General features: G+C 42.7%; 1 protein-coding gene across 1 annotated transcript in view; it reads right to left on the bottom strand.

Moving 5' to 3' along the window:
* FGF2 (fibroblast growth factor 2) overlaps positions 1 to 26,894 on the bottom strand; it is a 102,213-nt gene that overhangs the window by 30,402 nt on the left and 44,917 nt on the right. The window contains exon 3 of the mRNA XM_058550634.1: positions 22,673 to 23,509. Coding sequence (XP_058406617.1) covers positions 22,673 to 23,509 — 837 coding nt within the window. The remainder of the gene's footprint in view (positions 1 to 22,672; positions 23,510 to 26,894) is intronic.

Genomic DNA, 26,894 nt, shown 5'->3' with positions numbered 1-26,894 from the left:
CCCAGGCTGCCAGTAGTGGAGCGCGCGCACTTGACCGCTAAGCCACGGGGCCGGCCCCCCAAACGTCTACTTTTAATGGTAAAGATAATTCATGAACCTGCACTCTGCATCTCTCTCCATTTAATATGTAAGAAGACACATCTTTTTTTCTTTTTTTTTTTTTTTGCTTAAAATAATGGAACTTTATTGTTTCACAGGTCTGGAGGCTAGATTCCAAAATCAAGGCTTGAGGTGTCAGGCTGGTTTCTGTTGGGCTCTGAGGCATAGTATATTCCGTGCCTCTCTCATAGCATTTGCTAGCTCTAGGCACTCCTTGGCTTATAGGTGCTTCATTCCAGTCTCGTCTTCACATGGTGTTCTCCCTGTATCTCTGTCTCCACGTTGCTGGCTTCTCATAAGGACACCAGTTACACTGGATAGAGGCCCACTCTCCTCCAGTAGAACATCATCTTAACTAACTATATCTGCAATGACCTTATTTCCAAGTGAATCTCATTCTGGAGTACTGAAGTTAAGAACTTCAACAAATCTTATTATTTTTGAGGGATACAATCCAATCCATAACACTGATTTACTGAATTTGAAATTTACCTTAATTCACTTCTTTTACGTATTTCTAATCCTTTATCATATGTTTTTTTTTTAGCATGTGAAGACTTTATAATTTTTGAGGTGTATATATATCTGAGGTGTATACATATAATATATATATGAGGTGTATATATATATGAGATATATATATACCTACACACACAAATATATATACCTCAATACACTTATTTTTTTTTTAATTGATGTTTTAATGGTTTTTAACACTGTGAAATTTTGGGTTGTGCATTTTTGTTTGTCCATCACCATATATATGACTCCCTTCACCCCTTGAGAAGACACATCTTTTTATTTGACTTCGTTGATGTCCATTTTAGTTTATAAAAAGTATGAATGAATTTAACCAAGTTTTGCTTATATTCTTCATCTGACAAACATTTATGAAGCACTTGTGCACCAAGCACGGCACTAGAACATACACCCTGGCACCCCTGATAACAATAAAACCAGACTATGTGGATGTCTAACCCAACTGAGCCAGAAGGGCAATGAACAAACAGTTCAAGATTTTTAAAAATTAAGGAATTCCATTAAGGGGGATCTAATTTTTAATCCCCTGAAATATCTGATTCCCCCTTTTCCTCCTACCTAATTCTCAAAAAACACAAATAGCAACAATAAAATCCCTTCCACTTTACCTCTTGTCTTCAGGATTTTTGTTCTGCCTCCACATTGTCTCCTCCCTTCCTTTCTGTGTTCTAAGATATTTATAATGTAGATGGACTTAAACTCTCCTCACTCTGATTCTGGAGGGTAGATGACATAAAAAAGTGTCATATAAAATGGAGCATGGTCTGATAAATAAGGGCCTCAGAAAACCAAGCAGGAAGGTTAGGTTTAATGCAATAAGAACTACAAATATACTGCAGGTTCTTGAAAAGAAATGCATCAGACTGAAAGTGGTGTTTAAAGAAAACTTATTTGAAAGGTTATTGCAGTTATTCCTGTGTAAGATAATAAGGATGTGGACTTCGATGGTGACACTGAGACTGGAGAACAAAAGAATAAATAGCAGGGTTTCGTGAAGTTTGGATTTTGGTTAAAAAAATGAGAAGTAGGAAAAAAGTTGTGTTTAGGTTTTCAACTTGGAAATATGAAAACTGATATGGAATACTTTGAGGAGAAAGTTGATAAAATGAGGATATCCAGTTTATGATCTAGCATCAGCTCCATGCTCATCAAAGAGAACAATGAATCGCTTATTTGATTGGAAGTGAAGTTAGGTTCAAGCTAACAGAGTGACATCCAAATGAAGATGTTTTCCAGACAGCAGGGATTTTGAAACTGGATGTGACAGACTTATTTTGGTGGCTCCAGTGAACCACACCTCTTGATAGTCATACCTTGTGTAGCCCCTCCCATATTGACTCTAGCCGTGGGCCACGTTGACTGAATTTAGTCAATGGGACATTAGCAAATATGATGTCAACAGTACTTACACATTGCAGCTTGCTCTCTTGGAACCTTTGCTCTTGAGATCCAGCCACTATGTACAGAAGCCCAAGCTAGTCTCATGAAGAGACCACATGGGAAAAGAAAGAGATCCTCAGGCTTCCAGTTAGCCTGCCAAGGTGCCAGACATGTAAGTAAAGCCATTTTAGATATTCCTGCCCCAGCCACCATTTGACTGCAGCTGCATGGGAAATCCCAAACTATACTAGCAGAAGAACCATCCAGCTGAACCACAGTCCATCCACAGAATTATGAGAAATAATAAAATGATTATTTTAGGCCATTAAATTTTGAGATGTTTGTTACACAGCAATAGATAATTGAAGCATCAGAGGACAGATGAAATATAAGTCTGTAAAAGGGAGATTTAGGAATTACAAACAACAGTCACAGCTAGCATTCATTAAGGGCTTACTATTTGACAGTACTGTACCAAATACTCTGCCTGTGTTATTCTATGTTAATACTCACAGCAATACTAACACAGGAGCTATTATTAGCTAGTATCCCCACTTGGCAGATGAGAAATAAGTAACTCACCCAAGATCACGCAACCAGAAAAGCACAAATGAGACATAAACTCAGGTCTACCTGTTACCTGCACAGATGTGAAAGGTGAAGCCATGAGAATGACCTTACCAGAGGAGCGAGAATAAAGAACGAGGCTGAGGGTAGGGCTAGGGCCAGAAAGAACCACTACTTGATTGCAGTTTTGCGCTTTTCTCTGATTTCAAGAATAGCTGTTGGACACATTCTGGTTAAGGAATCAATTCTAGCCCCTACGTAGAAAGCCAGTTCCTGCTTGTTCTACCTCTGTACTTCAACTCTGGTAACAACAGTGTCTCCTCCAGCCACATTTAGAGTCATTTTTTGGCTAACGGAGCCTGGACTTACAAATCTATGGCTTCAGGATCACCCTCTGGCCACATCTGGGGGCAGGCTCACCATGAAAGTGTCCTCTTTTCTGGGCTCGTACTCGTTTCTTTTGGCCATGCCTACTTCTGAGGACATTATTAGCCCTTCCTCAAAACTGATTCTTTGAACCTTTAGCAGAATTTGAGTCAAAAGTCCTTAGAGCTTGGCCCTTAGAAATCATCTAGTCCAGACTTTTCAGTTAAAGATAAAGAGGCTGAGTCCCAGGTTGGTAACTGGCTTTGCTCAAGGTCACCCAGCGACCTAGGGTCAAAGATCAGCAGTCCTAATCCTCCTTTATTGCTGGGAGCTGAACCACACTGCCCCGTGAAGCGCATCACTCTATCATTTCCTCATTTGCCATTCTTCAAGGAATAGGTGACTAAAATAATGCTACAATTGTGCCTTGTTCCACGCAATCAGTTGTGTGCGGATGCAGGAGGTGGGGGTGGGAAGAAGCTGGGGAATGGAGGGAAACACCAAGAAGAGGTCTTATCTTCCCAAACAAAAGCTTCTTATACTATGTCTTTTTATTCCTTATATTCCTTTTTAATCCTAATAAAGAGACAGAGTTAACTGTTATAGTTTATAAAGCTTAAAAAAAGTCATAAAAGTACACAAGTAAGTAAATAGCTTCTGGCTCTAGGAGTCATAATTCCATCCCAAAAGGAGCCTAAAATCACAACTATTGAATGTATTTCTCTCCCCTGTGCCACGAAGACTAGTCATTTTGTTTTCTTTTGCTTCTTTCTCCTTGTCAGATGTGGAACCACTCTCTGGAAAGAGCCCAAAGCCCCACACAACTCATTCCTCAGGAGTTTTGCATATGAAAGTCTGTTTCAGCCTAAAACTTCTCCTGCTTACTCTTGGGTGTGTGTTTGTTTTTTCTTTCTTTCTTTCCCTCTTCTACTTTCTACTCCCTTACCCTGTCTGTTCCCCTGACTTAATTTATTCTTTCTGCTTCCTCCAAAAGATCTATCATGCTACGTAAGAGAGAAAAAAAATCCAGACATCTACAGAGGCATCTACCATGGTCTCAGCACTATTTTTGGATGAATAAGGAAAGATGGTAGGCACAGAAAGTGGTTCTGTTTGAGATGCTCTGAGTTGAATTCTCTTATCTCAGGCATAGAAAGGAGTCTGGCCCTGGCAAGCAAATTGTTCTAAGACCAGAACAAATGTATCTCATTTTGCTCAACTCACACCTTTTACTGTAATTATCTATTTTTCCCAAGAATTTCTAAAGTGAAATTTTCTATCTCTAAGGGAAAAGTGATTTTCACATGAAGAAAAGAAGATTCAGAATCTAGGCATACTCTTTGAGCTGGGCAATACAGGGGATCAAACTCCTGATTTGCTTTTTTTCAGATTCATGGAAAGAACTTTTAAATCAGGAAGATGCTTTAGAGATCATCTGTTCCAACACTGATGTTTTTAAAAATAGAAAACAGGGGCCGCCCGGTGGTGTATCAGTTAAGTTCACTCTCTCCGCTTCAGCGGCCCAGGGTTCGCGGGTTCGGATCCCAGGCGCGGACTGACACATCGCTTGTTGAGCCATGCTGTGGCGGCGTCCCATATAAAGTAGAAGAAGACGGGCACGGATGTTAGCCTAGAGCCAATCTTCCTCAGCAAAAAGAGGAGGATTGGCAAAGGAAGTTAGCTCAGGACTAATCTTCCTCACACACACACACACACACACACACACACACACACAAACAGAAAACAGGCTCCCTACCCAAAGATGTTTTCTTCACCCTACCCAGACCTCTCCCCTTGGAACACTCAAGTCCTCAGAGCTACTGGTCACCACAGGCCATTTCACCACCACTGGCAGCTAAGCACAATGGGGTCCAGCCAGTTCTTAACGGCCATTTTCAACTGGGATCAGGCCCCTCCCCTCTTAGATTACGAAGACTTTTTCTGGCTTCCTACAACATCATCTACAACTATCACTTTCCCACTACTATACTCAAGTCTTTCCTCCTTCAAAGTTCATGTTATCTGGGTATGATACCTTCTCTTCCTCCCTGTTGGTGTCATCCACTGACTGGTCACTGTCACTCACCGAAAACTTTAGAATTTGGCACCCCACATCTTGTCATCATCTTGAAAGACTTCACCATTCATGTAGAAGACCCACCAAAAACCTAGCCTCAAAGAGCCTTGGCTTATCAAATCCAGCAACCTGTATTTACCACTCTCATGGCCAGGTCATCATTCAAGAGCTGCTTCATCTTAAACTCCAGTGTGGTATAACCTCATTTCCCTCTGCTGGTTTTTCAGCCTCATCGGCTTTACTGATCCCAACTCCACCATTTTATCTACCAGTCCTTAGCCTCTAGGGCTTCCCTTTCTTATCAGTCTAGACTCTGGAGCATCATTCAGTTCTCCTGCTTTTTCTTTCTAGCACTTCTAAGGCCAAGCCCCAATTCTGGATCAATATAGCCCTTTGGCTTCTCCACTCTGCACTTGCACTGTTGAACATACACAATGGAAATGTATCTGGAAATGACACGATCACCCAAACTGGTGTATTAGTAGGCTCTCCAGCCTCAAGTGGGTCCCCAGCCAAGTGTTCGGCAACTGTGGGCATATCCCAGGTCTCTTTCCTCTTCCATTCTCTACGGCAGCCATATCAACACACCACGCTCCACAGACTGCCCAACTGCAACCACACCTCTCTTGGAGACAATGCCGCCTCCTACTTCAAAGAAAAAACTAAGTATCACAGACGTGAAGTCCCTTAATGTTCCCATACCTAACAACTTGCCCACTCACACTGTGCTAGCCAAGCTGAGCTCATCACTTAGTAGACACATTCATCTCTTTCTTTTACAGCAACTAAGGCACCAAAGAGAGTTTGTCATTTTGTGCCATTTTGCCACAAAATTGGCACACTGAAATCTTCGTGTATTTAGTAATGTTCTGGCATGGCCTTTTAGCTTCCCAGTGGGGAGGCATCTTGACCCTGAGGACACAAAGATAAGGAGACCGAACTGTCCAGGGTGCAGGTGAGGGAGATCTGCAGGACTCCCTTGCTCTCGGCCCAGCACCTAATCCCACTCCCTCACATCCCCAGCTCTCTCCCAGCAGTACCAGTGATATATTCTGAAAAGTATGAAGGCATCTGACATCACCTTCCCTTACTTCTATGTCATCTTGGACTTCTCATGAGGCTGAGACAACCTAGAGCAGAAGTGCCTCTAGTTATGCTGATGTCCTTGCTTCTAATCAATGGTAATTTTCCTCCACAAGAAAGGATGATGATGCTATGACAGAAGCAACAGACATTCCCAATCACAGACCAGAATGCAACTTTAAAAAAAAAAAACTAGCACCTGTTCTACCTAATGAGTCTGTAGCCTCAGCTCCCCTCTGCCATCCAGATCCTCAGGAACACGCATCTGAGGCCCAGTGCAGCTCTGTGATGAGAGAAGAGCAGGCGAGTCTTTGAAGCAGATGACAGCTGACAGAGACACCGACAGCAGCAGTCCTCACTGTGACCCCAAGTCTCCAGAATGCAGTCAAAAGCGGCCTGAAACATCTCCACATTTAAGTATCACCGTGCTCCTTTTGGGAATCCTTTTTTGTTTAATCTAATAATGTCCTTTCTTCTGGAATAAGACCATTATTCTTGTTGTCAGAAATCCTAAAGAAGCAAAACTAACTCACACACATTGGGGGAAGGAAAAGAGAAACCAAAAGAAAGAAGCTAGATTCCATGTCACCTGGCGAGCACCAGTCATGGAAGCAGGAGCCTTAGTGGTGAGCTGGGGACCAAAGCAAAACTAAACCTCTCGGGACTGATAGGAGGCCAGACTAGGGCCTCTATCAGGAAGTCTCTGACCCATGTCCTTGGGGCATCGCAGTGAATAAGTTGATCCTATCCAAGAGAGGGCTTATTCACTCTCTTCTTTGGACATTCAGGCCAGTCTAGGATTTACGCCAACAAGGGCCCTGTAATGCTTAATTTTATGTGTCAACTTGGCTGAGCCACGGTGCCCAGATATTTGGTTAAACATTATTCTGGATGTGTCTGTGAAGGTGTTTTTGGATGAGATTTATATTTAAATCGGTATACTTTGAGTAAAGCAGATTGCTCTCCATAATGTGAGCAGACCTCATCCAATCAGTTAAAGGCCTGAATAGAACAAAAGACTGACCTCTCTGGAACAAGAAGGAATTCTATCAGCAGACAGCCTTTTGGACTTGAACCACAACATCAGCTCTTCCCTGGGTCTCCAGCCTGACAGCCCTGGACTTGCCAGCTTCCATAATCGCATGAGGCAATCTCTTAAAAAGAAATCAATCTCTCTCTCTCTCTTTCTGTGTGTGCGTGTGTGTATCATATATATTTCCTATTGGTTCTGTTCCTCCGGAGAACCCTGATTAATACAGGCCTCCTAAAAGTCAAATTGCTAGGTCAACAGGCGATCAGCATGTGTTCAGTCATAGCCCCAGGCAGCATCTCCACATAGCAGGGCTCTCTGTGACGAGACTCCAAAGCCAGGCTGACCTCCTGTGAGCACCGTTGCTCATGTACCAAACCCACTCCACAGAGACAGTCCAAAATGCACCTGTACTACTCTCCTCCCAGGCCAGAGTCTCCCTGCTTCCATTAAACTTCATCCACCCCTGGTTGTGATCCAGTCTCCTTCCATCTTTCCCAAGTCATTGGTCCATTAGTATTGAAGGAGTTTCCCAAAGAACACAGTTACAATTCTTGCACCTTAGAAAAGTAAAATATATTATGCAGAATATGTTTAGATTTAAATGCGGGGTGTGCTTTGACTTGGAAGGTACAATGACTTAGAAATAACGTTCTGCTTTCAAGTACTCAAGTATCATTTCCCTAAGCAAAGTAAAGCAGTTGTGCTGATAATGATCAAGGCCCTGCCTCTGGGAGTGGGATTTAAGAGGAAATAAGCCAAGAGTGAGGAGTGGGCTTCTTCTAATAGGCAGGTGCAGGCCTGAGCATTATTCACCAACAAGCAATGCTCCAACAGTCAATTGGTGTGCTGTGTCCATGTGTGTGACTGAAGGCCAAAGACCCCACCTACAGCTCTGCCCTCCCAAGACAGGAACCTTCTGGTTACTATCCCATTCCCCTCCTTCCCTTCACATTCACGCACCCTAGAGAACAGTATCCAACACCCGCCTCCACTCCCTCACTTCCTCACTCATTCTTCTCAGAAAATTTTATATAAATAATATACGGATACGTTATTTTTAAAATTTTCCAAATACATAGGTAAAGAAGTAAAGATTTCCTTTCATCTCTTCCCCAGTCCCATTCCCCCTCCAAAGTTAGGAGCACTTGTTAGCAGTGTGGTAGGTATCCTTTTCAGACCTCAGTCTACATATTTACTCCACAAGTATATCATTCTTTTGTGTGTACGCATTTTCATAAACGGAGGTAATATTTTCAGTATTATTCCAATAATTTCCATTTTTCACTTGACAAAATGGAGACCCTTCTCTTCCAGTGCACATACATCACTCGTGATGTGCCAGGCAACGGTCTAAGAGATTTACGTTTCTCAAATGGACTACTGCAATAATTCCCTAACTGTCCTCCCTGCTCCCAACCTTATACCCTCCAGGCACCCCATACACCTGCCTGAGTGATTGTAGAAAAGCCCACATCTGATCCTCTTACTCTTCTGATTAAAACCCTTGTTGACTCCCCACTGCCTGGAGGATAAAGACCAAATTGGTCAGTGTGGCATACAAGGCCCATCAGAATCCAGGCCCTGCCTTTGTGGCCGGCCTTACTTCTTACCATAACCCTACACTCCAGCCATGCCAAACTGCTTGCGGTTCCCAAAATGTACCAAACCTGGCACTGCTTCCTTGGCCTTCATGCCCTTATTTCTTATTTGCCTTTCAAGAAAAATTAGTTGAGTTGCAAAAGACATACGTAAATAACTAAATGAATTCTTCTGCTGTATGGGGGTATCAGCCACATTGCTGTTAAAAGTTGGGTGGAGGGGGCCAGCCCGGGGCGTATCACTTAAGTTTGCACACTCTGCTTCAGCGGCCCAGGGTTCGCAGGTTTGGATCCCGGGCGCGCACCGACGCACCACTTGTCAAGCCATGCTGTGGCGGCATCCCATATAAAGTGGAGGAAGATGGGCACGGATGTTAGCCCCGGGCCCATCTTCCTCATCAAAAAAGAGGAGGATTGGCATGGATGTTAGCTCAGGGCTAATCTTCCTCACGAAAAAAAAAAGTTGGGTGGGGGTCTAGCAAAAATTATAACTTTGATTTAGAATAAGAATCCAAAGCATCACTTTTTGGTGGTAATTAGATAAAAGGGTCAGCTACCTAGCAAACACTTACTTGCCTCCTAACACCCAGTGGAGCAGTCACTCCTGTTTGAAGCCTTCTCTGACTTGCCTGTTAGAATCGACTGTCCTCCTTGGTAGGACCTCACTCTACCCAGGACACAACACAAGCAAAGCAGGCACAAAGTTTTAGTGCCCTTATTGATTTACATCTCTTTCTTGTCCTGCCAGACATTAACATCTTAACGGACAGGGACCACATCTTATTTGGCTTTTTAATCCCTGGCACCCAATGCTGTATATGATGATATAGCAGACACTTTGTGGTTAAAATAACAAATCAATAAATACATTAATTTTATTGAGGTTTAATTCGTATGGTCCCAAATAACATTTAAGATGAGTTACAAAGATATTGACAGTATACCAAGACAAATGCGAACAGAAAATAAGGATTGGAAATTGGTGAAGCCAGGATTGAGATTATTAGATTTGCTAAAAACAGGCCACATATTTGGCTTTCTAGAAGCCAGTAGCAATAACAAGTTTTCCAGAGACCATAAGGTGAAAACAAACTGGCTGCTAAGGAGAAGCATAACTAGTCCTGACATGGTTACCAAAGAGAAATTTCTCCCAAGAGACCTCAGAGTGGACACTCTATAATGAGATGAAGAGCAGCCTTAAACATTTCTCAGAATTAACACCGAGACAAGTTTCACAGAGATGTTACTCAAAAATCACTTACCCTAAACTATAGGCTCACCCCAACACATTTAGATTGGTTCTCTCATTGACGGGAGGTTAATTAGAAAACATACCTGAGTGTATCCAGTGATACTGTCCCTAACATATTTTGGACCACAGACAACTCTTTAAGGTTCTGATAAAATGCTATGTAGCCTCTCCTCAGAAAACATGCTGACATAATATCTGCATCGATTTTCAAGGGATCGTGGAAACCTAAAGCTTCCCATGGACGCCCCCCCAGGGTTAAAGTTCCCAACTTGGAGGAATACTATATATCCTCGAGTCAGACTTCCATAAATATTATTCCCCACAGCAGGATGTTTAAAAGGTTCTTCTCACTGGCCTACCTGGAGAGCAGAACCACGTGCTTTACCTGTCAGCCATGGTGGACATTAGGCTCCTTCTAGAAAAACAGAGGTGCCTAACAGGAATACCCACCCACTTCCGGAGGTGATACCCATGGGCAAGGCCAAGAGTCTCCAGAATTCTACAAAACAAATGCTCTGCAGTTTTACATCATCAAGCATGGCCAAAAATAATTAAAGTCTGAAAAATAGTCAACGTAGGTGTAACCAAACAGATATCCCAAGTGTTTTTTTTTCCTAATCTCATTAAAACACTCAAAGAATATCTAACTTTGAGTAATGTAACTTCCTGGAGTGCCTTCCAAGAAAAATTAGTTGAGTTGCAAAACATATATGAAATAACTAAATGAATTCTCCTGCTGTCTGAGGGTATTAGCTATGTTGCTGTTAAAAGCTGGGCAGAGGGTCTAGCAAAAATTATTTCTTTGATTTAGAATAAAAATCTAAAGCATCGCTTTTTGGTGGTAATTAGATAACAGGGTGAGCTGTCTATTAAGAACTTTTAGATCACGATAATAAATCCATATCACCTATTTTCTTTATCTTTAATGTTTTACCTTTTAGAGGGAGAGCAATTACCTTCCAGTTCATTAAAAGTGATATGGTCCTTGGGCCCTGGCCTAAGAAGCCCAAACATGAAAAGATCTACACTGTCTCTTGAAGTAAACTACTTCTTTTGCAGAAGGTTGTTATGAGAAATTCGGTCAGATACTCCATTGAAAGCAACATATTAAGCCTATGTATGTTCCTACTCTTCCCTTATATTACCCTATTTACTACTTACTATGTTATTTTCTTTTCTTAGGATTCTCAAGCCTCTTGGAATTTTTTTCAAGGACCTACGTCAAGCTTACTACCTATCCATAGTTTCCAGAAAACATCTTTATCCCACTTTTTGATATATGACACCCACCCACCTCCTGGTAACTCTCCTATTTTCTATGATTCTTATAGACTTTCAGCAGTGCCCACATCTATAAGCAACGTATGTACCAGGGGACTGGACTCTTTCAAGTCCATGATGTTTTTCTGAGGAGAGGAATAACACAATCAGAGCTACTCTTTGGAAAGATTACTCTGTCAAAGAACAATATCCAGCTAATCAGATGGTGTTATGGGCTGAACTGTACCCCCCTCCCCAAAATTCATGTTGAAGCCCTACCCCCAGTGCCTCCAAATATGACTGTATTTGGAGACAGAGCCTCTAAAGAGGTTATTAAGCTAAAATGAAGCCGCTAGGATGGGCCCTAACCCAAACTGACAGTGTCCCTACGAGAAGAGGAAATTTGTGTGCGCGCACAAAGATATGACCACATGAAGAGGCAGCAAGAGGGCAGCCATCTGGAAGTCAAGGAGAGAGGCCTCAGAAGAAACCAAACCTGCAGACACCTGGATCTTGGACTTCCAGCCTCCAGAACTGTGAGAAAATAAATTTCTGTTGTTTGAGCCACTCAGTTAGTGGTATTTTGTTATGGCAGCCCTAGCACAGTAATGCAGACGGGATCAGTTAGCAGGCAGGTGCAATAGTCAGGGAGAGAACTAGAGCAGCTGTGGCAAGAAGGCAGAAGTCAGCGTGAGTGCAGAAGATGCTGCAGAACTGAGATACACAGGGCTTGAGACAGGGATGTGAGGACTGAGGAAAACGATGAGTAGAAATTTATTCCAAGAGATGGGTTTGCTGGCAAAAAAGATAGTGACATTGCTTAAAAATACAGGAGAGTCAAAAAAGGGGACAAGTGATTTCAAAGAAAGAGGACTTTAATTTTATTCACGTTTCCAGATGTGTCTGGCTAAATGCTTTCTTGATATCTCTTAGTCTATCTTGTTCTTCATTTCCTCAAATAGTAGACACTCAAAAAATTACTGACTGACTGACAATCTCACTTGGTGAAGAAGCTTAAAACAAAAGAGAACCAAGTACACCTGCTTTTTGGGGGTTTGTTTTTTACTCTTATACCATATGTCCCTAAATAGTGAGCCTATCTTCAATTTCCTTGAAAGGGCCTAACTATACTTTTAAAACATCCTTTTAGTTATTCTCTTTGCATTTTCTGCATGCCCTAGCTGATTCTGCATTTTATCTTCCAGACCCTGTCTTCAAGGTTCACTCCAGTCTTACATAGTATTTATCCTTGATTACCTCTCACTCTTTCTATTTTTTGCATATGCCATTTATAAAATCTTTGAGTTCTTCAGAAAGCAACCCCTAAATATTAAAGACGAATTGTTTTATACTAAATCATGACAAATATTTTCTAAGCAAAACAGAATGTGATACAGGGGTTGGAGAAAAGATGGTAGAGATTTTAACTTTGTTGGACATGGCAAAGCCTCTGGGAGCAGTTTAAATTATTTTTATCGCTATGTCTGTTCAAATTTCTGCTACATTGTCCATCTGGAATACTGGCCATGAACCTGTATTCTAAACAATGAGACTCTAGAAGGCACAATTAATTACTTGTTGGTCACAAAAAGATCATGTTTTGAAAAGCTAACAGCAAAAACTGTATTCTTATCTGTAAAATGAGGATAATAATACTTACTTTATAAGTTTGTAATCAAGACTAAACAGATATTATTTGCAAAGCTGACATGGCACATTCTCAAGAATTTCATTCATTTATTCATTCATTCAGCAAATACTCAGTAAAGACAAGGGTCCTAGGAATATGGTTGCGAAGGCCAAACAACTGGCCCTTCCTCTACTGCAAGGTACAGGGACTTGGCCTAGTCACTCTGGCAATCTCCCTAGGCGTCTGGCCAAAGCTAGACAGATCCCATGAATACTTCATGGCTTCAATACTCTCCCCCCAAAATAATCTGTGCCTCACTTTTCCCACCCTGCAACTGCTAAAGATGTCGCTGTAATTCATTATTAGTTAATCTAACACCTGCTCTATACATCTTGCTTATATATTAGTATCCTCCATTAAACCAGATAGCAAGATTGTCTTCCCAATTTCACTTGCATTATATTCCCATTACAAAACTACTGAGTTTAGAATAATGTATAAATATAAGTATGTAATAAGAACTTCTAAAACTTAGAAACATTCAAAATAGAATATTCCTCTTTTCATATAATTTTTTTGACAAATGCCTTAATCCAAAGAAGATAAGGAAATAAGGTTAATCAATCTTACATTAAAGATTAAAGATTAAATTTGATTTAGAAAGACTCTCCAAACTTCTGTTTCTAGTAAGATGAAAAATAACAAGAGGACCACCCATGCAAAATGCAAGATTATACCATCCCAGAATCAGAATTTCCAAAATGAAAGGGACCTTCCTCTCTTGAGTTCCCATCCAACTGAAGTAGTCATCCAGGCAGTGAGTAAATGACATCTCCCCCAACACACACACAGACACACACGTACCCATCTTCAAACGAGCCAAGGCTTGAAACAGCTATGAAGAGAAAAGTCAAATGACATGGGAGAATTAAAAAAAGAATATATATATGTGTGTATATATATATATAGATATATAGGCAAGAAAGATAACATAATTAATAGAAAAAGTAAAAATATATAAAGAAGACATACAGCAGGTGTTAGACAAAAAGATATATTATGAGGCAGTAAAGAGATTAATTTTGTTTCTAATTCAAAATAAAGACTTCATCAAGTGGTAGATTTCAAAACATAATTTCTTAAATAGAGGTGTTACTTGACGCTTTTACTCTCTTCTAGTTCTTATTTATGAAATGATCACCTAAAAACCTATGAATTGTTTTCTATTTGCACAATGATTCAGCTTAGAAAGGAGGAGAATGAGACTGGCCATTCAGTAATTCCTCCCACCCACCCTGGCAGACATCACATCACAAAGGCTATGACTCACTTGGTCATACAATTTCTATCCTCTTAAGAGTTTTACAGATTGTTGTGATGAATACTTGCTCATAAATCTGAATGAATATTAGGATGATACTATTTGTACCATTTCCTCACAGCCAAAAAGGATACTAACAATAATACTAGACAGTTCTTAATCCTAACTTATAAAATGATTCACTGATTTTAGACCTGAGAGAGATTTAAGAATTAAAGTGTCTGAATCAAGAATGAATTCTTAGATCTGCATTCCTTAATTAGACGACTATAACTAGTTCTGCAATTGGCTAGAAATACTGATATGTTATTCAATAGCTGAAAAGAAAACCTTCACAATAGAAAGTAATCTTAACAAATGATTGTTTTACCTTTATTGCTTTCTTTGAATAACCTGAAAGGTGTTTGCAGAAAGAACTACAATGATGCTACATTCAATGTATCCATTTTACATGCCTCATACTGAAGTATTTACACTTATTTATTTAAAGCCCTAGCTCATTCGACAAACACAGATTGAACCTCTTCATGGACCTCAGCCTGGTCATTCATTCAGCAGTAAAGCCAAGGGATCCTGGGATGAGTAAACTCAGTCTCAGACCCTCAGAGTAGAAAAGAGAGTAAAAGACCGCTAGTTAACGTTGCTTGAATTAAAAAAAAAAAATCCTTAACAAGTATGAATTTCAAAAAACTTGGGGGATACGAAATTAAAACACATGAAGCTATCAGAATTTTTAGACAGCATGCAGGAAAGGATGGTATGAAAGAAATGGGGCCTGAAGGATGATTAGGATTGGAATAAGGTAAGAGGATTGAGAGGATTTCCCAGCTCAAGGAAACAGCCCGATTAAAGGCCAAGAGAAGGGGTGGTGGGAAGGTCCAAAGGAAGTCAGAAGACCTGGTTAACTTGTTGGGCACATTGAACTTAACATTCTTTAAGCGGCCACTGTGCGTGAGGACAGATACAGAACATGTGACCCAGCCCTCGCCTACAAGGAGCTCACTGTCCCAGTGCCGGAGACAAACACATAAACTACTAGTTACAACAAAAATCATTAAGTTCCGTAGCAGAATATGTACTAACAATGGGAAAAACAGAGATAGAAACAATTAATTCTCCTTGGGAAGGTAGAGGAAAGTTTCACAAAGGAGACGACTGTTTAGCTGGGTTTTAAAAGATTTTTCCAGAGAAAGGTGGGAATGGGAGGAGGCTGTGAGAGAGGAATTGATAAGAAAAAAACAAGGATTTTCCAAAAACAAGGATCACACGAGGAAAGGCCAATCACTGTAATCGTGATGGTTTTGTTGGCTTAGAGAGACTATAATTAAAGCACAGAGCGCTGGCAGCATTAGGGAACTAGGGATGGTAAATAGTGGGCAATAAGATTGAGCAGAGAGTTCATATTTGAGAAGGAAAGCTAGGTAGGGTCTGGGAGTAGGTGGTAAAGGGCAGGGGAAATCAAGAGACAGGGCAAAGAAAAATCACTGAGGCAGGGGAACGTTTTATATATATATATATATACACACACACACACACACGATAAAATAAATATATTTTTATTTTATATATTTATATTATATATTATTTATATATATATATACACACACACACACACACACACACATACACATACACAGGAAGAAGAGAAAGGCAGCAAAGACGATTCCAAGGTGACTAGAAGAATAATTTCACTACAAACAGAAATTTGGCAGGAAGGGGTGCTAGTCTGAGAAAATGATGTTACGTTTCGTTTTACGCATGTTGAGTTGAGGCTGTCATGCTGCATCTGTCCTTCAAGCAGTGGGAAACACAGTACTAACACAGAGACGGGAAATCAGGGACAGACAGAGACTATAAATGATCTGCTGAAGGAATATGTGTACACAGAAAGCAGGGTAGAGGGCCAAAAAGAGAGCCTTAGGGAATATGAAAGCAAACGAACAAAGTAAAACCAGGCTGATGTGGCGTAACAGAGCCAAGGAATTCTCAAGAAGATAGAGGCAGACAACGGTGTCAAATGTCAGAAGTGGGGTGACAAACTGCATCAGGCCACGCGATTGAACTGAAGACTGCTGGGGCTCTCACCAAGAACGACTTAAGTAGAACACTGGGGGCAGAGTCCAGAATTAAAAAGAGCATTTAAAAGAGTTAAAATGAGAAAAGGAGATGAAGTGGAAGAGAACAGAATTCCAGGATGTTGACCACAAAAGAAGGAACAAACAATGCACAGTGTACCTGAGGAATTTTATATCACACAGGACATGATAAAATTCCTAAATGCTTTTTAAAGAAAACAGGATTCCTAATGAGTTTTAAACTATTTAGCCTGAAAAATGATTCATCTCTCTCTAGATTACCCTAAGAAATGCCAATAGCTAGCCTCTACGATTGCCAAATATTTTCCAAATACAACTTTGTTACATATAATTATTTTCATTAAAAGATTGACCAAGAGTCTAAAAGTACATTTTACTACACCCAGAGAACTATAAACCTCGACCAGGCTTTATACGGGATAAGGCCCAGGAGTAGTTATTCCACAGCAAGGTCCACACAGAGTGTTTGTTTTCATCATTGGCTGAGACGCAGTGAGCCCTCCCTAAATAAAAGGTACTAAGTCTTTTATGATGTTTTATTTATACGGAGAAGTCATGGTTCCTACCTTAAGGTGCCAGCATCTTCTCAAAGTGCCTAAGTTATGAACAGAGAATAATCCACTCAGAATCTAACCAGATCATTACTACTCTACACAAATTTCCTTAAAAAAAAAAAGCACTTCTTTCTTGGCTAATTTGGGTTACTGTTTAATTACAAATTTTAATTATAAACTAATGTATAGCTTAATTATAAATTATACCAGGAAAATTCCTTTCAATAGTTCAATTATACCTGGAACATAACATGAATATTCACGTACTTTCTCTTCATATCTTGAAAATCTGTGAAGCTTTCACTTCAGAATTCTATGGGATAATTCAATTTAGAGGGTAAGTTAATTTGGGGAAGTCAGTAGCCCTTTGAAAATACAAACATACACACACCCATTACAGATTTCTGTAAATGAATGAGTAAGCATTAAGGATACACTGGTCAACTCAAAAGTCAGCCTTTGCAAGAAGTGTGACAGGGGACAGCTGGGATGAGACATAAGTAAAACACTGAATATTGGTTGTCTGTTGCCTCCAGGCCCTCCAAATTTCTTCAAACTAAAAACATCCCACAGGAATATAGAATAGGACCAGTCTGGCTTCTGAGAACCATAGCCGGTGGCTCAGTGGGTGACGTTCCCTGGGAGTCACCACTTTTCTTCTGGTCCTTTCCTAAGTGCTGGTGGCTATAAATAACCTAGCTTAGAGGGAGAGTTTGATAGCAAAAGAGCATGTAATAGCTAACCTAACAATGGACTCAGCACGGAAACACTGAAAATCATGCTGCCACGACTGCTTTCCCTAACGATACAAGGAAAATTCTACATTGACCATCGTTATTCCCAATTATTTTGCAAGCAACCAAGCATTAAATATTTATTGAGCACTGACAACATACACGTTAAGTGTAAGACCAGACCCCTGAATGCAGAGTGCAGAAAATGACAAGCTCAAAAACAAAACAGAACAAAATATACTTGTTTGGATAGAATAAGCTACTGAAGTTAAGGTTTGTGCCCCGACTGTGCTGATTTGCCATACTTCGTTTTGGTCACAGACTCTCACTCCAGGCCAGCCTTCTTACAGATGTTAGCTACAGGACAAAGGGGCCCGAGCACGGTGTTTGGAAAATCAGCCAATACTGGAACTGGAAAAACAAGCAGAGGCGATGGCACATGTGTAGCTACTATCCCGTTGTACAGCCATCTTGTGGTTTGAAAATAACCATTCTAATAAATCACTGATGGTGATTTCTGAGAATCACTGGATATACGAATAAAGTCAATTTTATAATTATAACGTACAAAGGATGGTTCTGCTTTTGTTTATGACATCTGTAACGTTTTATTTTCAAATTAAACCTTAAAATTAAGGCCATCCATTTAAAATGGTATCATAGATCAAAAGGAGAATACTTAGAACCTGGTGGTCACACCATTGTCAAAGTCTAATTACATAATGGTCATTTTATAAACACAACCAAAGCCCTCAGGGCATGTCACAAGGGGATATTGCCTTTTCTAGACTTAAGTCATTTGGCATCAAACTCATTTTAAAAGGCTCCTAAGGTGTGGTAATATCTGTGACTCATGAATTGTCCTTTCACTGCTGTACCCATTACATGATTTCCACAATTAAATGAGCTGTTAGAGTCTTACTTCACTTGTTTACTGCACACAAACAGCATGACGGTAAATATCATGTTTATCAAGGCAAATTAGTGGGATCCACTTGCCAGATATTACCCAAAAAAGATGGGGGGAGAGAATCTAGTATCATTAAATCACTAGTTCCATTTACAAAAAGGCAGTGGTGAAGAGAAGGAAGGGTGGCTTTTTCCAGTACCCCAGGAACACAACCAGAGGCAACCTGTGATGTAATAAGCACTCCTCAGAGGAGCTGGTCCTCCCAGGACTCTGGAATGGAGGAAGCTACAAAGAGAGACCCAGAGGGTGCTCTTTCTGACTGAAGGACGAGAGCACTGAGGCTGGGGGAGGGCAGGGACAGAAGGCAGGGGGCGACGTGGGCAAAAACTCGTTCAGGATGATAAAAAGAGGAAATCGACAGGTGCACTCAGGCAATCAGTTACTTTTCTGAACCTCAATGTCCTCTTCTGTAGAATGAGATCGGTGAACTAGAAGGTTTGAAGCCGCCCTTTGAATTTTCCAAGTCCATGTTTTTATGATTGGGGTGTCACGGAATATGTGCCGTGGCAAAGGGCATGGGAGTCAGGCAGACCTGAATCCCTTCCCTGCTCCACACCGGAGTGGGCAGGTCCCTCAGCCTCTCCAAGTCTCAGTGTGCTTCGGAGCCTGGAAGCGGAGAAGGGCAGCAAACAGGCAGGCAGTCACCTCATGGGAGAAGCCCAAGGATTGATCCAGCACTTCTAACCACCTTCATTTTTTCCTAAATAAGACCATCTGGAACAAATTTAATGCTCAACTGTATATAAGCAGCATACATTTCGTTTACTATACACCACAGGTAGTACGTGCTGCTTGGGACAAAATGTTCTCTTTTCTGCATGTTTTTCCACGGTTCACTACTTTAGAGTATATACTTAATGTTCCACAGTCCCATGGACATTTGAAAGAGGCCTGTCAAAATATCCAGGATGCCAAAAGGAAGGTGGGTATGCAGCACACATGCTGGAGAAGCAAAGACTCCGTAACCACAGCTTGCTTTTATCAAGACTCTCAGGTCAAATGAAAGTTATTCCAGGACTACGAAAAAAGTGCAGGAAAATGGGCCCTTTTGAGTGAAAACAACTCAAGAGAATACGCAGATGTGAAGCAAAGGTGACCTTCAGCAACATGGAGAAGTTGGAAACTCTGGTGTTGTCACCTTCTCCTCCCTCCACTTTCATGTGTGCCTCTGTCCTCCTGCCCACACCTCCCCACCCTGCCTCCTCTTCAGTACCTGAGCCACAGCCCACCCCTACCCAGCACCCCATATTTATGCCACAGTCTTCAAAGCACCCCTCTCTAAACTCCAGTCCTTCTGGACAGCTTTGGGGGAAGAAACTGCACTCACAATTTAATCACACTAAATGTTACAATCTGATAATGGCTGAACTCTTCCTTGCAGAGGTATTTGCATTTTAGAAGACATCTGGACAGAAAGCGTCAAGGCCAAAGGAATAAATCTCCAATAACAGAATTTCAGGTCAATCGGACAAAAGTTTGAGGAATGGGGCCATGGGTTTTTCAGTTTTTCAAATAAGTCTAGATAGCTGAGCCATAATTCAGTGGAAAATTGTAGCAACCATTAACTCTGCTTTCATTTCTCCACATTGGCTGGTTGGTTTTGTTTGTTTGGGGGAATGGAGGGGATGTGGTTGAGAGGATATTATGTCATGTCCATATTCATTTTTTCTTATATTTTGCCCATCAGTCTCCTCCTGGTTGGGTCAACTATCAGTACACCTTCATCACAGCAGAAAAATATACTGTACTTAAACTTATGTCCAGATCGGGCTACAAAGAAGTGGTCTAAATTCATTATTTTTAGGTTTGTATTCTGACCAGTCTATTTCCTGGTAAAAGGTGATTTTAGGAAAAAAAATCAGTACTCTCCACAAATCTGGAGGAGTAGTCTACTATTCACTTTTAACATCTTAACTTTAGCTAGTTATCAAGTCGGCAGGGTTTCTCAACTCTAGCACTATTAACATTTGAGGTCAGAAGACTCTTTGATGGGGGATTAGGGAGGTGTCCTCTGCATTGTAGGATGTTTAACAGCATCCTTGGCCTCTACCTACGAGATGCAAGTAGCACCCTTCCAGGTATGACAACCAAAACTGTCTCCAGGCATTGCCAAATGTTCCCTGGGGGGCAAAATCACCCCGATTTGAGTACCAGAGTTAAAATAAGATTACAAAAATGACAGCCCAACCCACCGGTGGGAAGAAAAAGTTAACCGGTTTTATGAGGGTGGTAACATGGTATGCAATTCAGAATTATCCTCACTGGCTAACCCCCATACAGTTTTATTCTAAAGGAAATAGGGTATCAAAACCTTCAAAGAAAAAACTGATTCAGCAACTAATAAAGAGTCTGAAAAAAAAGAAAAAAAGAGTACTAGGGGAAGCCCCAATATGAGCCGCATCTGGAAGAGAGTTCTTCTGTCTTCTAGTCACAGAACATGCTCCTTTTTTATTATGAACAGTTTGTGCTACTAGAAAAGAACAAAACTAATTGGGACATATCCACCCCTTGCCCTAATCAGCTGAGCTAGCCGAGCAGACAACTGCAGAACAAACTTCAAACACAAAGATAATTTTATGAAACCATTCAAGTTTTACCAAACTAGAAAAATAGCACTAACCCATACACTGGGTTACAATCATCCTTTGTTTTACTGGATAATGTGATTGATAAAATTTTAAAATTATGGCCGGCCTGAAAAATTAAAGACCTGCACCTTTTGCTTGTTGCTATTTTGGAATCAACAGACCCAACTAATATAAAAGCACATTTCCGGGCTCTTTGTCAACTCTAGTTGGGCTGCAGAGTGAGTGACATTCTATTAGCATCTAAGATAAAGACGTAACTGCCAGGGAGAGGAGCGCTGGACTCCTTCGGGTCTTTTCTCAGGAAAATAGAGGATCAGATTCTCCACCTGAAACCCATATAGAAGGACAGCCAGAACGCAGAGCCTTTAAAACAGGTGTTTTCCCACTTACAGATGACAGTTAAAATATATTCTGATCCTCTCTCTCTCACTTCAAATTCCATCAGTTTTGTTAACCTGCCCATTTTATGCCCTTTTCTTCCTCTTTTCTCTAGACCAGTGGGTCTCAAAGTGTGGTCCCAGGGCAGCATCACCCCGGAACTTGTTAGAAATGCACACTATCAGACCCCAGTCCGGACCTAAGGAATCAGAAACTGGGAGACATGGTTCAGCAACGTGTTATAACCAACGCTCCAGGTGATTCTACCGCACCCCTAAAACTTCAGAACCAATGATTTAGGCCAGTGTTATTTCTACAACCACAAACATTGTTTTTTACACAACACTAAAGGTGGAGACTAGTAACCTGAGACCTCTGCGCGCTTTACACCGACTCTCATTTGATCCTCCAACCTGTTGCAAGGCCGATCTTGATCCCCACTGTAGGATGAGGAAAGCTGCTCCAAGTCCCAAAGCTAACAACTGCAGGGGCAAGATTCAAGTTTTTGCAGTTCTTTTCACTAGTGAAACAGAGGTCTGTCGCACTCTTTATTAACACAGTCCATATTTTTTGCGTTTTCACGTTTCGGTAATCCGGAAAAAACTGAAATGGATGGGCGAGAGCAGTGTGCCAGCTGCCTCGGACCCCACCGAATCGGAATGTAGGGGCACGACTCTGGAAAGGTATTTTTCCAATAAAAGACGGTTAATTGGGTTGCGATCCCTCCCGTCTGTGGCGGCGGGACCGCGCGCATCCGACAGAGAAGGGGTCGGACCTTCAGGGTGGGGACCCGGGCGGCATGCGGCGACCGGCCACCGCTCCTCGGCCGCCGGGCATCCGCGACGCGACAGGTTGCGCGAAGGGAGCCCGCCGGCCAGGCCTGGGCGCCCTGCGGCTCCGGGCCCGGGGGCCTGGTGTACCAGGGGAAACTGGCATGCCCCAAAGCCCGGGGGGGGCGTCTAACCCGACACCGCAGCTCCGGGGAGGAGCGGGCGAGTGGTGAACATGAAACCGCGGAAAGAAACCGCACGAACCGCTAGGTCGGAGGGAAGCGCAGGAGGGAGCGCGGAGGCTGGCCTGGAGGGAGGGGAGAGAGCCCCAGGAGATGGACGTGGGCTGGGGGAGGAAGAGCGGGCCAGCACTCACTGTGAGGGTCGCTCTTCTCCCGGACCCCGTCCACTCGGCCGTCGGGGTGGATGCGCAGGAAGAAGCCCCCGTTTTTGCAGTAGAGCCGCTTGGGGTCCTTGAAGTGGCCGGGCGGGAAGGCGCCGCTGCCGCCGTCCTCGGGCAGGGCGGGCAGCGTGGTGATGCTCCCGGCTGCCATGGCACCGCCGGGGTCCTGACGGGGACCCCGAGCCCCCGGAGCCGCGCGGGGAGCCGCCGCCCCCCGTCCCCGGCCCCGGCCTCCGACCCGCCCCGGGGCGCGGCCCCGGCCCCGGCCCCCCAGCCTCCCTCCCGGCGGCGCGCGGCCGCGCCCGCGGGCCCCCAGCCTCGCGCACTCGGCCGCTGCCCTCCGCCGGCGCCGGCGCGCGGCGAGCCGCTGGGGTGTCGGGCTGGGTGTCTCCGCGGCCGCCGCTCTCGGGACAGCCGCCTCCCCAAGCTGCAGCGCCCGGGATCCGGCTGCAACCGCGGGCACTGCGTCCGCTGGTCTGGCACCGGCCGGCCGCGGCGTCACCTCTTCTACATCTCCACCCCCGAACACCCACCAACCCCCTACCCCGCCGGCTCTCCTCCCTCCCTGCGCGCCGCCCCCTCCTCGCTCGGGGTTTTCTGGGGCCGGCCTCCGGGTCGGGCGCGCTGGCCGCAGCACGCAAGCGCGCGACATCAGGCCCCGGGGGGAGCCCGAACGCAGCCGGGGGCGGGGAGGCCACGGCCAAGGCCTCCCCAGCTCTAGGGGTCGGGTCCATTCGTTCCCCAAGAGTCGCCCCAGCCCAACCCCGCGCCCCCAAACCACATTCAGTCCTTCACATGGACGAGCTTTTGCTGTGCAACAGCCGTGACTCAACTTTTAAAAGTTTAAATGCAACTTTCTCCCCCATTCTTTTTCGTTGCCAGTGTTCCAAAGCGGAGCAACTATTTCCACCCCCAAGAAGTAGAGGAATCGGAAGCGAGGGAGGATTCTGTGTCAGAATAGGTTTTGCACATCTGTAATCACCAAGACAAGGGGTACGTCGGGGGGGGGGCACGAACTGTTAAAAGTGAAGGTAGAAACTGAAATAGTTTACCAACAAAAGGAAAGAAAGAGGCCAGAGGAGGGGAGCAGATTGGGTTACTAAGAGGGAAAGGTTTTCCTTTACCAACCTAGCTTGAATCAGACAACGTGGAAAGATGAAGATGGGCCTCAGATCTTTATCGTGATAGAAACGTGCTCATGTCTTATTCCTAAACTGGCACTAGTCTCAGCTAAATTGTTTGGCATTTCTTGGAAGGAAGGTAGTTTTCTGAAAACCACAAACTACAAAATTGAAGTTACCTGCACTTTGGTAATTTTCAGTAGAATGTAACAGGTCCTACCAATTAGCAAGATATCCGTCCCGAAAACTTCATATGCTGAGGCCTACTATGTGCAAAGCATATGCGTAAGTGCAGTGGAGCTGCCCATTTTCTCGCCCAGTGAGGGAGATACGGGGGGTGGGTGGGAGCGCGAACAACACAAACACCAGTAGAAAGTGTCGAGGCCGTGGAAGAGTAAGATGAAGTGTTATGAGATTTCAGACAAGGGGTAGTTCCGCTTGGAGGTAGGCAGGGGGTAGGGAAAGCTTCTAGGAAGAGGTGAGAATACCAAACTTCCACTATTTAGGAACATGTTTGGTTTCAAAAGATCATCCATGAGTGCCTTTGTTCATAAAATCTCTAGGAGGGGTTTAACTCTAGATGCATTTCTAGGATGTTAGTTAGGAGTATGAGCTGATTCTTGGGAGCTTTAAAACCAGGTGTACTCTTCTCTGGGCTAGTGTGTGTTCTCTGACACCTCTCTCCAAAATGGACAGGTTTTACCTGCATTGAAAATCTAAGACAAATAGCTCCCTTCCAGATGATTCTGTATGCGTCCTAGGGAGTGCTTAATTCTACAGTGGCACTCGTCAGGTTGCCACTTAGTTTGGAGCAAAGAGGATGTGAATAAGCCTTGAATTCTGAGTCGCGGAAACCGTATTCCAAGAGCAAAGGGATAAAATCTATGTAAAAATACTTTTTAACAGTAGTATCTAAAAATTTGGGGAATAGCTACAAGCAGTTAAGTGATTTGTACGCTAATGGAACACGAGTCGTGTGGAACTGCCTTTCATGTACAATAACCCCTTGTTTTCTAGTTCCTTCCAAAACCAGAAGAGGAGATATCACAAGAAATGGTCAATCCAGTTCTAGGAATCTAGGTCTCCAAGACAGACAGTGTTAATTCCAAGAAGACATCATTGAGATAGTTGTCTCAAGTTCCTATCCAGCTCCCTCCCAACACACACTTGTACACACATACAGAGGCAAACACACTATTCTTAGATGCAATCAATTTGCTCTCAGCTGAACCATGAGCACTCAAATTACTTACATTCTCAATTTACCCAACTGTAAAGAGGAATATAAAAATAAAGGTAATTTTGAAAAATAACTAGAACCAATAGGAGGATTTTGTAAGATGATGGATCCAAAACTCATTATTTTTTAAAACCACTAGGTTCCATGATATCTATTTAGAAACTATAAAGGAAAGGGTAATTTCCCTCACAATACCCAAATAAATTACTTTGGAATTAATAAAAATTGTTCAGAATCTAAATGATGAAAAGAACAAAGATTTAATGAGAGCTTTAGAAAAAGACCTCAAATGTTCTTGGATGGAAACATACAGTAAAATAACAATGTAAAATTCCTCTAGCCATATTTTAAATTTTTAAACAATACTTTAAATTTTAGCACAATTTTAAAACCATACAACAATACTGTAAAATTCATTTGGATAAATAAACATATAAGAATAACAAATACAGGGGCCAGCCTGGTGGTACAAACGGTTACCTGCGCGTGCTCTGCTGCGGCGGCCAGGGTTGGCCTGTTCGATCCCTGGCAGGCACCGACGCACCGCTTGTCAGGCCATGCCATGCTGCAGCGGCGTCCCATGTAAGGTAGAAGAAGATGGGCATGGATCTTAGCCCAGGGCCAGTCTTCCTCAGCTACAAAAAGGAGGAGGATTGTCAGATGTTAGCTCAGGGCTGATCTTCCTCACACACACAAAAAAAGAATAGCAAATACATTTTTTTTAATTGTAGGGAAAAACTGTGAAAAACTTGTAAATCGACGAAAAAGATTAGTAAATATTTTCAATGGAAAATTAGGCATTTTCTAAGTTATCTGATTCTATGGGGTCTCTGTACCTTTCATTGTCTTTGAGCAACTTTACAACTCTTGTAAGTTGTAGATTACTGTCCTGGTTGACAATTATGTTGAAGCTCTAACTTCCAATGTAACTGTATTTGGAGACAGAGCTTTTTAAGGAGGTAATTAAGGTTAAATGAGGCCATATGGGTGGGATCATAATCCAATAGGATTGATGTCCTCATACAAAGAGGAAAGACACCAGGACTGTGCACATAGAGAAAAGGCCATGTGAGGACACAGCAAGAAGGATGCTGTCTGTAAGTAGTCAAGGAAAGAGGTCTCACCAGAAACCAGCCTGGCCAGCACCTTGATCCTGGACTTCCAGCCTCCACAACTGTGAGAAAATAAATTTCTGTTGTTTAAACCACCAGCCTGTGGTATTTTGTTATGGCAGTGGTAGCAGACTAAAACAATAACCAATAACATGCAAATGAATTATGTCTAGTGGAAGGACATTGATTTTCCTCCTGTGATGGTTAATTTTATGTGTCAACCTGACTGGGCTAAGGGGTGTCTGCATAGCTGATAAAACATTATTTCTGAGTGTGTCTGTGAGGATGTTTCCAGAAGAGATCAAAATTTGAATCAGTAGATGGAGTAAAGAAGATTCCTTCTCACCAGTGCTGGTGGGCATCGTTCAATCCATTGAGGGCCTGAATAGAGCAAAAAGGTGAAGGAAGGGTGAATTCTCTCTCTCTCTCTTCATGGGCTGGGACATCCATCTTCTCCCGCCCTCAGACGTCAAAATTCCTGGTTCTTGGGCCCTCAGACTACAGGATTTAGACCAGCTGCCTCCTGATTCTCAGGCCATCAGCCAAAGACTGGGGTCACACCATGGGCTTCTCTGATTCTCAGTCCTTCAGACTCAGAATAAGTTAAATCATTAGTTTTTCTGGTCCTGCAGCTTGCAGACAGCAGATTATGGAACTTCTCAGCCTCCTTGACCATGTGAGCAAATTCCTATAATAAATCTTCTCTTATAAATATCTGTATA

The sequence above is a fragment of the Diceros bicornis genome, chromosome 11, assembly GCF_020826845.1.
Source record: "Diceros bicornis minor isolate mBicDic1 chromosome 11, mDicBic1.mat.cur, whole genome shotgun sequence".
Classification (NCBI taxonomy): Eukaryota; Metazoa; Chordata; class Mammalia; order Perissodactyla; family Rhinocerotidae; genus Diceros; species Diceros bicornis.
Note: the sequence above shows the minus strand (reverse complement) of the source record. Positions and strands in the feature narration are given on the sequence as shown.